Genomic DNA, 12,149 nt, shown 5'->3' with positions numbered 1-12,149 from the left:
GTCTAGCCCCAACCGAAAAGGAAAAGAAAGCGCCTACACTTTAGGTATTAGAATGGATTGTAAACGATTGCATGAGACTGCTGTTTGACTGTTGGTGAGTGGTACATGTGTGCCATCCAGCCCGACGCTTGTGCTCAATGCTTTTAAAGCCTTACAGCCGTGCTCCTGTTGAGAATGCGGGTGTGAGTAAGAATTGCTGGGTTCAGGTCCTCTGCATGCTTTTATCTGCATAAGCTACTAGTTTCTGGTGGCTTGAGTTCAAAGCAGGAGTCAATAGGGCAGTAGCAGCCCCTCCCTGCTCAGGTCGTTGAGGAGGTAAGGGAGGTAAGGCTGTTGCTGACGCTTGCAGTCCTGTATGGTGACACTTCCTGAACACTCTTGGCTCTCCTTGGTCTTTGTGTTTCCACATCAATGAGGATTGAGGAGGTGTTATGGGAGGTTTGGAGAGGAAAGGGAAGGGTGAAACATAATTAAATTATAATCACAAAAAGAAATGAAAGAAATGCTAAGTTTGGTTATATCCAAATAAATATAGATCAGAAGGGATTTTTATTACACTTTTGGTGGAGACAACTCATTCATACTGTGCTTTTATGTCCTACAGTAGTAGAACCTATATTCCATTACGTGAAAAGCTTGGGAGTCTTTGCTAACATCCAGGAGGGAAGAAGGTTAGGCCCCTCTTTTGTAGATGAGGAAACCAGCCATCCCAAAGCACCATCTTGAAGCATCTCTATGGGGATCGCCTCCAGTAAGGCCTGCCTTGCTCATCAGTGAGTCTTTGTTTTGCCAAAATACCCGGGAAACACTTTGCCTCCATGATGTCACATTTACTGTTTGCTCATATGTCTTTATAGTTCCCATCTGCCGTCTTCAGCACCGGATCGTGGTACCTGTCACCTAGCAAGCGTTTGGGATGTATTGAACGCATGCCCAGAGCACTTGCTTTGTGTTTATTTTCTGTGCACGAACAAGAGCACGGAAGCCTTGCAGCTCTTTCCCCGTCACTGCAGTATGGGTTATGTTTTGGACCAGTTGGCTGCAGCTGGTCAGCTTTCTCTTCTCCTTGTCTTTCCATCAGGCAGAAAGTTTGGAAGATAAGAAAGTGGCTAAAGCCCATCTCGGTCAGCTAGAGAAGTTGAAATCCAAGTGCGAGAAACTGGCGGAGGAATTAACCCAGAATGAAAATGAGAACAAGAAACTGAAGCTAAAATACCAGAGTCTGAAGGAGGAACTAGAAGCAAAGGTAAAAGAGTAAAGGAACTCTGATTTAGAGAGTTCCCGTTTAAGAATGTATTTTATGTATGCTCCTTAACAAACAGTACACTGGGTCCTTAGAAAGTGATATCGGTGCCATGGAAAAAGATAGTTCATTTGAATGCTCTGAGTTTTATCATTTCAGCCAACCACAGTCTAATACAGTTGTTTTAAATCTCTTACTAGGCCTTTCAATTACTAGGCTTTTCTTACTTACCTTCAGAGGCAAGGTTGAAGTTAGTTTAGAATTTGAAATTAAATATGTTTAAATTTAGTAATTTCAGGGTAGTCTCTTGCCTGCCTACCTCCCTGTCCTTTCTCTGTCCCCAACATTCCTCCTTCCCCTCCTCTTCCCCCTTTCCTTCCTCTTTTTCGTTCCCCTCCTTTTCCCACTTCCCTTCCTTCTCCCTCCTCCTCTTCTCTCTCCCTCCCTCCCTCCCTCCCTCCCTCCCTGTCTCTGTCTCTCTCTCCCTCTCCCTCCCTGTCTTTCCCTGTCTCTCTGTCTGTCTCTGTCTCTCTCTGTCTCTTTGTCTCTGTCTCTGTCTCTCTGTCTCTCTGTGTCTCTGTCTGTGTGTGTGTGTCTGTCTGTCTCTCTCTCTCTACCTCCCTCCCTCCCTCCTTCCCTGTCTCTGACTCTGTCTCTGTCTCTGTCTCTCTCTCCCTCTCCCTCCCTGTCTTTCCCTGTCTGTCTATCTCTGTCTGTCTCTGTCTGTCTCTGTCTCTTTGTCTCTGTCTTTCTCTGTCTCTCTCTGTGTCTCTGTCTGTGTGTGTGTGTCTGTCTGTCTCTCTCTCTCCCTCTCCCTCTCCGTCTCCATCTCCCTCTCCCTGTCTCCTCCCGTCTCAGCCTCCTGGGTGCCGGGATTCCAGGCTTGCGTGCTTACCGTGTTTACTGTCGTGCCCTGCTCTGCTTTGTTTGTCTCTACTACTGTACATGTTTAATGTATCCATAGTCAGTGTGTTGTTGCTGTGGATATGATGCTACCTTTCCCACAACTAAAATATTATCTGCAATATTGTGTTAAATATTTTCTTACCTGCATTTAAGAAACATTGCCAATGGGCTAGAGAGATAGCTCAGAGGTTAAGAATGTTTGGTGCTCTTCCGCAGGATCCTAGTTTGGTTCTTTTCACCCATATCAGCATACTCACAAACTACCTGTATCCCCTAGGACACCTAACACCTCTGACCTCCATAGACACCCACACATGTTACAGCACATCCATATGTCTAAACATATTTATAAAAAAATAAATCTTTGAAATATTGTTAAAAATGTAGTCAGTTGAAAATGATAAGTTCACTGTTCTCTATTTATCACGAGTGTGTCTTACCCGCTTCTGTTGGTGATGGTTCAGATGTGCATGCCACAGAGTCACAGAAATAGAACCAAGTTTGTAGAGTCAACGATGGAGTTATGTTGCTGTGTATTGAGCATGTACTCAGGCACGGTGCCCAGGCCAGGATACAGATGAGACACAGTTCTGTGACTGACCCTTTTACTTGGTAGAACTGTGTACACAGTATCCAGTTTTTGGAAGTGTTTGGCACCAGAGTGTTTCTGATTTTTGAATTTCTGAATTTTTGAGTAATTGCATGTACATAATTAGGTACCTTGAGAACAGGAGCAAAGTCCAAACACAAGAGTCATTCATTTTCTATAATTCTTACATGTAGAATCTGAAAGCAGTTTTGCATTCTTTTGTCTTAATGGTGTTTTGATTGCAAACTATTGCACGAGGTCAGCTTCTTGCTGTGCTCAAAAGTGTGAATTTAATTTCAGATTTTGAATTTTGGATTTGGAATACTCGATTTAGTCAAATTCTGTGTGTTCCAGTGCAGAGTGAAGATGGTCTTAATACTTTAAAATAAAGGACACATATGAAATATATTTTCCTTGGTGGTAGGAAATTAGTTGCAGGTTCCCCTCCAAAACAGGAAATCTTCACATACTCCAGTCCCTTGTAAAAATCTAGCATAGCGTATGCCCGGGATCTAAGTATAATCCTCTCATGTACTCTAAGTTATCTTTACATTATGTATAACACATAGGTGCATATGGTCATATACCAGTACTTAGGAAACAATGACAGGAAAAATATCTAGACATGTTTGTTGTGGATATATTTCTTTTCTGTTATTTTCTCTGTTGAATATGAATTGGAACCCATGAATCTGAAGGGCTTCATACAACACAGCTTGCATTATATTTAATATTTGTGGTATATATGTTTATATATTTTGATTAACTTCCTTAGTAAAGACTGGAATAAATTGTAATGTTGTTATATTGTACCCTACAGAGAGGGTTTTCTCTGTGAGAGGTAGCATTAGGAGGTTGGATAAATGAGTTTGAACTCTTTTTTTTTGGAGTTGTGTGTCTTTTTATAAGTTTCCTAAAACTCAAGCCTCTGTTTTGCTTGTAGAAGATTATAATAATACCTTTATTCCTTGTAAGAATTTATGAAAATGCATATAAAGTACTGGGTTCAGCATTTCATGTCTGATATATTAGTGGCATTATTAACTGGCATTATTGTTTTGTTTTTGCTAAGCTTCCAATACTTGCTGATTAATGATTCAACCAAGCAATCAACTTATCAGCATATACTAATAGACTGTGTCTTAGTAACTGTCTTAGGGTTATCAATACTGTGATGAAACACCACTACCACAAGCAACCTGGGGACTGGCTTACCCTTCCACATCACTGTTCATCATCCATGGGAGTCACGACAGGAACTCAAATAGGGCAAGAGGCTGGAGGCAGGAGCGGATACAGAAGCCATGGAGGAGTGCTGCTTACTGGCTTGCTCTTATGGCTTGTTCAACCTGCTCTCTTATAGAACCCAGGATACCAACCCAGGGATGGCATCACCCGATCTAGGCTCCCCATTAATTAGTAATTAAGAAGACACTGTACAGCAGGATCCTATGGAGCCATTCTTTCAGTTGAGGGTTCCTCCTTTCCAGTAGCTCTAGCTTCTGTTAAGGTGACATAAAACTAGTCAGCCCAGGTATTGCTCTGTTGTTGTGAAGAGAGACTGTGGCTGATGGAGTTTTAAAAAGAAAGCATTCAAGTAGGGGCTTGCTTATAGTTTTGGAGTAGATCAGTCGATGATCATCTTGACCGGGAGCAGGGCAGTACACAAGTCGGGCACTGGAGCATTGTCTGAGAGCTGACAGCCTGATCCTCAGGAAGGAGGCAGACAACTAGGCTGGACTAGGTATGTGCTTTTGAAACTTCAAAGCTCACTCCCAGTGACACATTTCTTCCAACGACTCCATATCTGCTTATATTTCCCAAAAGTTCACCAACTGGGGTCCAAGCGTCCAAACAAATGAGTAGCTAGGGGCCATTTTTATTCAAACCACAACACATTGCTGCTAATTTTCCCAGTGACATGATGATGATGAGGAGGAGAGGGAGGAGGGGGAAGAGGGGGAAAAGGAGTCATCTGCTTTCATTTAATAAAGCCATAGGATTTTGCTGATGAAAAGTTTAGAACTACAGTGTTGATCACTTGAAACCTGGTTCCCAGAGTTGATACTGTCTGACAGAACTGGCAGTCCAATCACAAGCGTTTGAAGGTGTAGTGTTAATGAGCTAGATGGATGGGCAGTTCTATGGCTATAGTTAGTTTTAGAAGAGAAGAATCACACTTGCTTATCTTTAAATGTCTAGGATAAGGCATAAAGCTCTGACACATGGTAGGTAAGAGGTAGGCACATGTATGTGCACATAATGCACGATGGTCAGAGGGGAAAACATAGTAACAATTATAAGACAACAAAAAAAATCTGTTGTTAGTGAAAGAAAGGGTAAGGACTCATAGCCTTTAAGTCACTGCTGGAGCGACACAGTGAGTTGACAAGTGTGGTTTCATGGTGTGGAGCAGAGTTACAGCGCATCCTTTGGCCATGTTATGACCCAAAGGGAAGCCTTTATGTAACAGCAGTGTTCTTGCTTATACATATTTAACATTAACATAAACATGTGGAAATTGTCACACACACGCACGCGCACACACACACACACACACACACACACACACACACGCGTTCACGTGGGTGCACACACCACATAAGCACACACATACTTTTTCGTGTGCACACACGCGCAGACATGCACACACATTTAAACACATTTTGAAATACCATTCTATATGTGTCCTTTACTTCTTGTCATAGCTATGGTAAGAAATGCCAAGACTGCATTAACATTCCCCTGAAGCATTAGTAACACTGGTGGCATTGATCAGCAGTGGAAGTTTGCTGGGGTTTTGCGTGCACTGTGTGACTGCCCTCTTACTGCATCTTAAGCACAGATTTAGTGGACATGCGTTGTAGTTTTCCTAACATCTGACTGTTACTTTGTCAAGTGTTATTTTCCATTGTCCATGACAAAGGGGACAAGTATTACATAACCCACAGAGGGCTTACACATACATTTCAGACTTTGTTAAGCTTCTTCCCAGGCAGAACACTTTTGAAATGTTACAGAATTAACTTTCTTTTATGTGTACTGCCATTAAAGTTTATTATTTCTTAAGCTTAAGTTTTATGGGAAAATTATTTCTTCCATTGTTCTAAAAGGATTTGTTGATGTTAATCTGATTCTGCTGGCATTTGTCTCAAAATTCTTAATAGTGGCCACTGTATCTGAGATATATTCCTATCAGATTCACTAGCATAAAATGTTGAAGTATGCAGATCTGTGTCTGATTTAATTTTAAAAATCATATTCTAGTAGGTAGAAGTAGATGAATGATGCTATTAGAGGTTTAAAAGTAATTGTGTAGATTGTGATGTATATTAAGATGGATTTTAATGTTCAACACACTCGTACAATATTTTCAAAATAATTGAGCACTTAAAATCCTGACAGTATTTAATAGATTATTTTAGTTATATTGTATGCATTGCCTTTTCCCTTAATTTGTACATTGTTAGCCATATTGTTAAATAACATATCCAGTAGTTGATGCAAATATATTTATCTTTTTGGTTGTGAGCCTAGCCTTTAATGTCTGAGCCATCTTTCCATCCGCAGATATATTTATAACCAATGAGAAAAATGGTGAAAACGTAGAAGATATGTTTAGATATTAAAACAAACATGAGAAGCACGTTTATTTTCAGTGTTAGTGATTTTCTTTACTGATTACTTTTATTTCAGCTATACAAGAAATTATATGTTTTTATAGTACACACACCCCCACACCGAGACACACACACAGACACACAGACACAGACACAGACACACACAGACACACAGACACACAGACACACACACACACACACACACACACACACCCCTCCCCACATACACACATTCTTGAGTATTCTAACTAGGATCATTAGATATACTTCTTCCTCGAGCTACCCATACTTAGAGGAAGCAAGTGGTCCTGACCACCATTATTTCACCTTTCTCCTTTAAAGTCCTTCAGGCTTGTCAGTCTTATGTATCACAAAGGCTATGTGCTAGCATCGTTCAGTTTCTTAGGCAGCAATGGACTTTAGGCAAAGCTTGTATTACCTAAAAGATTATAGGACCCCGCCTGAAGACTGAGTTAGCTTGCCCAATGTCTCCTTTGGAAGTAGGAGGCATGTGACCAATCCTGTTCTTGCCATTCTATGAGACTCAGTAGGAAACTTCTCTGGTCTGTTTACAGATGTTAGAGTTTATCTGAGATGCTTAGCTATATAAAGGAATACTTGCTTATTTTAGTAGCTGTCCTCAGTTGTCTTTAGAGGAGCATGGTTTGCTTTATATCTTTAAGGGGATGAGATTAACATCAATGAAACGGTCAGGAAATGCTCGGCAATCACAAGTGAACCATCCAAGGAATAGGAATATATGCTTGGTGCATCGTGATTTATAGAGGTGTGCTTTTGTTCCTTCGAAATGCTTTCTTTAAACCACTTATAAAGTAAGGCTTGTCTATGTTGGACAAAACTGTGAGGGTAATTTTCTTATAGGAGTGGGACCTGCCAATGATTCCTGCCATTCTATTTGTGAGTGTTTTCAGTGTTGGGCTTTAAAACTGAACAAAACATCACAGCTTACCTGGCAGTGGATACAGACAGTGAAGATGGAGGATGAGACAGACTTTTGCGCATTTTCTCCTTTATTTAGTATCAGGAAAATGAATTATGTTTGTGCCTTTTCATTGAATTTGTGGCTACATTCAGCTGTTTTATGTTTTCCTTTGACATGTTTCAGAATGGAAATATTTATTGATTTTTGTTATAAAACCCTACTTAAAACCTGAAATATACCTATAAAATGTTGCTGTGAAGTCAGAGGTGAAAGAGTATGTCAGGTTTCTGTGCTTTGGAGATGTAAAGAGGATAGATGTTAGTTAGTGCTCTCACAACAACGATGATAGCCACTGAGGTAACGCATTTCTCAGTTTGATTTAATCAGTCCGCAATGTGTGTACACTGCATTAAATGTGTTATACACAATAAAAACATTCAGTATTATCTGTCAGTTAAAAAACTGTAGTTTGTTTCTATTTAGACATCTGCTTATGATTGCAGTGTTTTGATTTTGGAAAATATTTGAGTACGAGATGTGTGTGCAGTACTCACTACTTGGCAAAAATCACGTCCTCCTACTTTTGGCTCAGCTGCTGGATGGGAGTAGGGAGACGCTCATGACTTCAAAGTTTTCTAGAGGAATGAGAATGAGGGAGATCATGTGAGCTTTTCCTGACTGCCAGCATTTCTTGTCTCATGCCTTGGGCTCCTTTAAGAGCACCATTTTCTTTCTTTGGTGATTTAAGTATTTTTGAAATTTTGTATTTTGTAAGCTGTGTTAGTAGGAAAATAGCTATAGTCATCACTTGTTAACTGAATAACATCTTATGCCCAAGACTAAATCAGTAGTTCTCAACTTGTGGGTCACAGCCTCTTTGGGGTCACATATCAGCTATCCTGCATATCAGATATTTTCATTAAGATTCATAATATTAGCAAAATTACAGTTGTAAAAGGGTTGTAGAAAAATAATTTTGTGACCGGGGGTCACCAGAGCGTGAGGAATTATGTTAAAGGGTCGCAGTATTAGGAAGGTTGAGAACCATTGTTTTAAGTAGATTTGAAGGAATTTCTGTTAGATTCCTGTCTTTCTAAAAACAGCAAGCTCAAGTGACAATGGTAGAAATGAAAGAGAAACAAAATACTTTTCAATGGTCAGTAATTAAATTATTTGTCATTCGTTATTTGAATAATCTACATTTAACTGAGTAATTTATTTCAAAGTAGCATTTGACTTTGGCAGAGAATTGACCTACCCAACACTTGGATGACTTATGTCAGTTATTGAGAAAAAAAGACCAGGATGCAGAAGTGAGGTGAGCATTCACTGTTAAGGCCAAGGCTGCGCTTACCCGTGCAGCTGTGGCTGAGAACTGAAGGGAATCAGGGTGCACAGAACCAGCAGCCTTTGTGTCTGACTTAGAACACAGGTGTTGGACCTGTTCTCAGGCGCTGTTCCACTGCAATGTCTTCTATACCAATAGTTTCCTCAGAGGTGTGTGTGTGTGTGTGTGTGTGTGTGTGTGTGTGCGTGCGTGTGTCCATGTAGCCCAGATGTTGGGTATCTGCTTCAATTGTTCTCCACCTTATTTCTTTTTAATTGTGTCTTCCCTTGACTGATGTAGAACCCATTGATCTGTCTAGAATGCCAGTCAGCAAGCCCCAGGAATCTTTGGTTGTTGTGTTTTAGAGACTGGGTCTCTTCTCTGTAGTCCTGTAACTCACTATGTAGACCAGGCTGGGCTAGAACTCATAGAAATCCATCTGCCCGTGTTCTCCATTCGCTGGATTAAAGGTCTGCACGCCATCATGCCTGCTCCAAGAGTCTTCTTGTCTTCATCTTCCTGTGCTGGGGTTCCAGTGGCATGCTGCCACACCTGGAGTTTATCCATGGGTGCTGTTGTCTGAGCTCCTTGCTGTGTTCTTGCATGATTGGGACCTGCTATCCTTGGCACCTAAGGGGCAACATTAAGAAAATTCTTGCGCTCAGAGAACAAACATTTACTCACCCAGCCACCTCTTGAACCCCACAGAGGCTGATTCTAAACGTATGGAAGTCCAAGTTTGCCAGCTGTATTAGTTCTTGATTTGGTTGGAAAGCCTGCCACTTCAGTTCATGGGTGATAATTTCAGGCATGGAGAGGAAAGCAAACATGTTGGGCATGTCCCACTTAAATCCTGTTCAGCAAGTCGTTTTATCCCTTGCAGTTGCTTCTGATTCCTACAATAAATATTAGGCCAAGTAATCCTGTGTATGATCGGTATGGTATACAAACCAGCACCATATGAAGATTTCTCTTCACACCCCTTTCAGCGATTGCTTGGATGTTACTTAGGCCTTTCTGACCTTGGTTGACCCTTTAAGAGAACATAAAATGGCTGCCCATGCTTGTTTCTATTAACTTTTTCTATTACTGCTAAGTAAAGTGCTCGTTGACTCGTCATTTTCTTGTTAGATGATGACCTAGTCATGTTCTTCAGATTTTAGTCATCACTAGGAGGAGATAATTTTTGTTGTACACATTAGCTATGAGATTTGGTGATTCACTTCCACCTCTCCCCCTTTGTCTTTTATGAGAAGTAGTACTTTCAGGGAACAGGGAGGGGAAGAGATCGTGGTTTGTAAGACATGCCTAAGTGTTCAAATATTATTCTTTGAGATACCTTGTAACTCTTTTCTTCTGAAAATTAAGCAGCACTCATTCTGAGTGCGTTATTTAAAACTCCATTTGTTTGTTTTCTTGTCCATATTCAGAAGTCGAAATGCATCAGGAGTACATGACTTTTAAATATCAAATATTATTTCTGTTTCTAGACTTTTAGCTTGAGAGAAGTACGTACTAATCACAGAATGATCCTCATAACAAAGGCATAAAGTACCCCCTAGAAGGTATTCTCTTTTCTAACTGTGAATATTAATTTTTAGGAATATAGCCAATGCATGCTCCACCCCCTTTTGATTATGCTGGTAGTGATCTTTGTATTGCTCAATACTGTCTTAGAAGAGGGTGCTAAAAGGCCCGAGCCAAGAATAATTTTCCTTAAATGGGGGTTGAAAGTTTAAGTTTGAATTTCTACTTTCTTGCTTGTTTTCTGGATAACTTTTTAAGCCTGTTGAAGTCAATGTTGTGGGTGGGGGCGATTCCCACCTGGGATTTAAAATGCACCAGGTCAGACAGACTGCGTTCTGGTGTGCGGTCTGCCTTCTGTGAGCTCTGCTGTTTGGCTTAGCATCTCAGGCTAACTCTTGGTGCACTGTTGATTGTAGCCTCTCCCACCCCTAAGAGGAAACGATGCAGAGCATCTTCACAGAAGAGAAGGAACTGGGTGGATGTCTATGTAGCCCACAATGTTGCATTTTTGTTTTAGAACATCAATCTTTTAGTAGAATTCCAGTGTTCGTTCTTTTGCTTGTTCAAATAGCCACAAAAAAGCCACATGCCCTCATGAGAGTTCAAAATTAATTAGTGACAAAGCACCCTAAAGAAACTTTTTGAAAGACAAGAAGTTATTTGGCTTCAAAGGATTTGTTTCCTCACTCCTTGCCGGTGTTTTTGCATGATTGGGATCTGTTATTCTTGGGACCTGCGAATGCTTCACTCCTTCTTTAAAAGGGAAACAAGAATACCCTTGGCAGGGAATAGGGAGGCAAAGTGTAGAACAGAGGCAGAAGGAACACCCATTCAGAGCCTGCCCCACATGTGGCCCATACATATACAGCCACCAAACTACATAAGATGGATGAAGCAAAGAAGTGCAGGCTGACAGGAACCTGATGTAGATCTCTCCTGAGAGACACAGCCAGAATACAGCAAATACATAGGCAAATGCCATCAGCAAACCACTGAACTGAGAACGGGACCCCCGATGAAGGAATCAGAGAAAAGACTGAAAGAGCTTGAAGGGGCTCGAGACCCCATATGAACAACAATGCCAAGCAACCAGAGCTCCCAGGGACTAAGCCACTACCCAAAGACTATACATGGAATGACCCTGGACTCTGACCTCATAGGTAGCAATGAATAGCCTAGTAAAAGCACCAGTGGAAGGGGAAGCCCTTGGTCCTGCCAAGACTGAACCTCCAGTGAATGTGATTGTTGGGGAGGGTGGTAATGGGGGGAGGATGGGGATGGGAACACCCATATAGAAGGAGAGGGGGAGAGTTGGCATGGAAACCGGGAAAGGGAATAACAATTGAAATGTAAATAAGAAATACCCAAGTTAATAAAGATGGAGAAAAAAAAAGAAATGCTTGCAAAGAAATAGAAAATAATTTGTTAATTGATTAGTATTTAAGCTATTCTGTTAGGCAACAAAGGGAAGTAACATTTTTGGCTTAAAGGAGCTCAGATTGGTTAGGAGGCCGACACAGGATGCACAGGATGGCAAATCGTATAATATGATGTCATATGAAATGTCACAGAAATGGCCCGTGTCCCTGGTTGAAGCCTGAGGCTGTCTGTTATTACCGTGATGACTGTGTGGATGAAGAAGCTGCATGAGGGTAGACTTCGTGCTGTTCAGGAATTCTTCCGTCCGTCTGCGTTTCTTAGTACTGTTGCTCTCAAGTTTGTATTATGAAGTTATGCCTTATTTCCTGAGTTGCTATCGCTTTTCTATTTAATTTGTTATTATTGTATGTCTTTCTGTGTGTACATGATGTGTGTACATGTGGTTCATGTGTCATGGTGGATGTGTGTATGTAGGTCAGAGGGTAACTTTGTAAAGTCTGTTCTCTCCTTTTCTAGGGATTTGACTTAGGTTTCCTCAGTAAGTTCTTTTGCTCACTAAGCCACCTCACTGGATTTTTTTCCTTTTTTTTTTAAATATCTACATACATATATAT

The 12,149-nt window shown here is 40.9% G+C and overlaps 1 protein-coding gene across 10 annotated transcripts in view; it reads left to right on the top strand.

The window, feature by feature from the left end:
- Positions 1-12,149, top strand: part of Cep128 (centrosomal protein 128) — a 370,684-nt gene that overhangs the window by 122,189 nt on the left and 236,346 nt on the right. For all 10 annotated transcript variants that reach the window (XM_087554312.1, XM_087554311.1, XM_087554310.1 and 7 more), the window contains 1 exon segment: positions 1,082-1,246. In XM_087554312.1, the coding sequence (XP_087410438.1) occupies positions 1,082-1,246 (165 nt within the window).

The sequence above is a fragment of the Rattus norvegicus genome, chromosome 6 (assembly GCF_021556685.1).
Source record: "Rattus norvegicus strain SHRSP/BbbUtx chromosome 6, alternate assembly SHRSP_T2T, whole genome shotgun sequence".
In the NCBI taxonomy this organism is placed as follows: domain Eukaryota; kingdom Metazoa; phylum Chordata; class Mammalia; order Rodentia; family Muridae; genus Rattus; species Rattus norvegicus.
The sequence above is the reverse complement of the archived record's forward strand: the minus strand, read 5'-3'. Positions and strand labels throughout refer to the sequence as shown.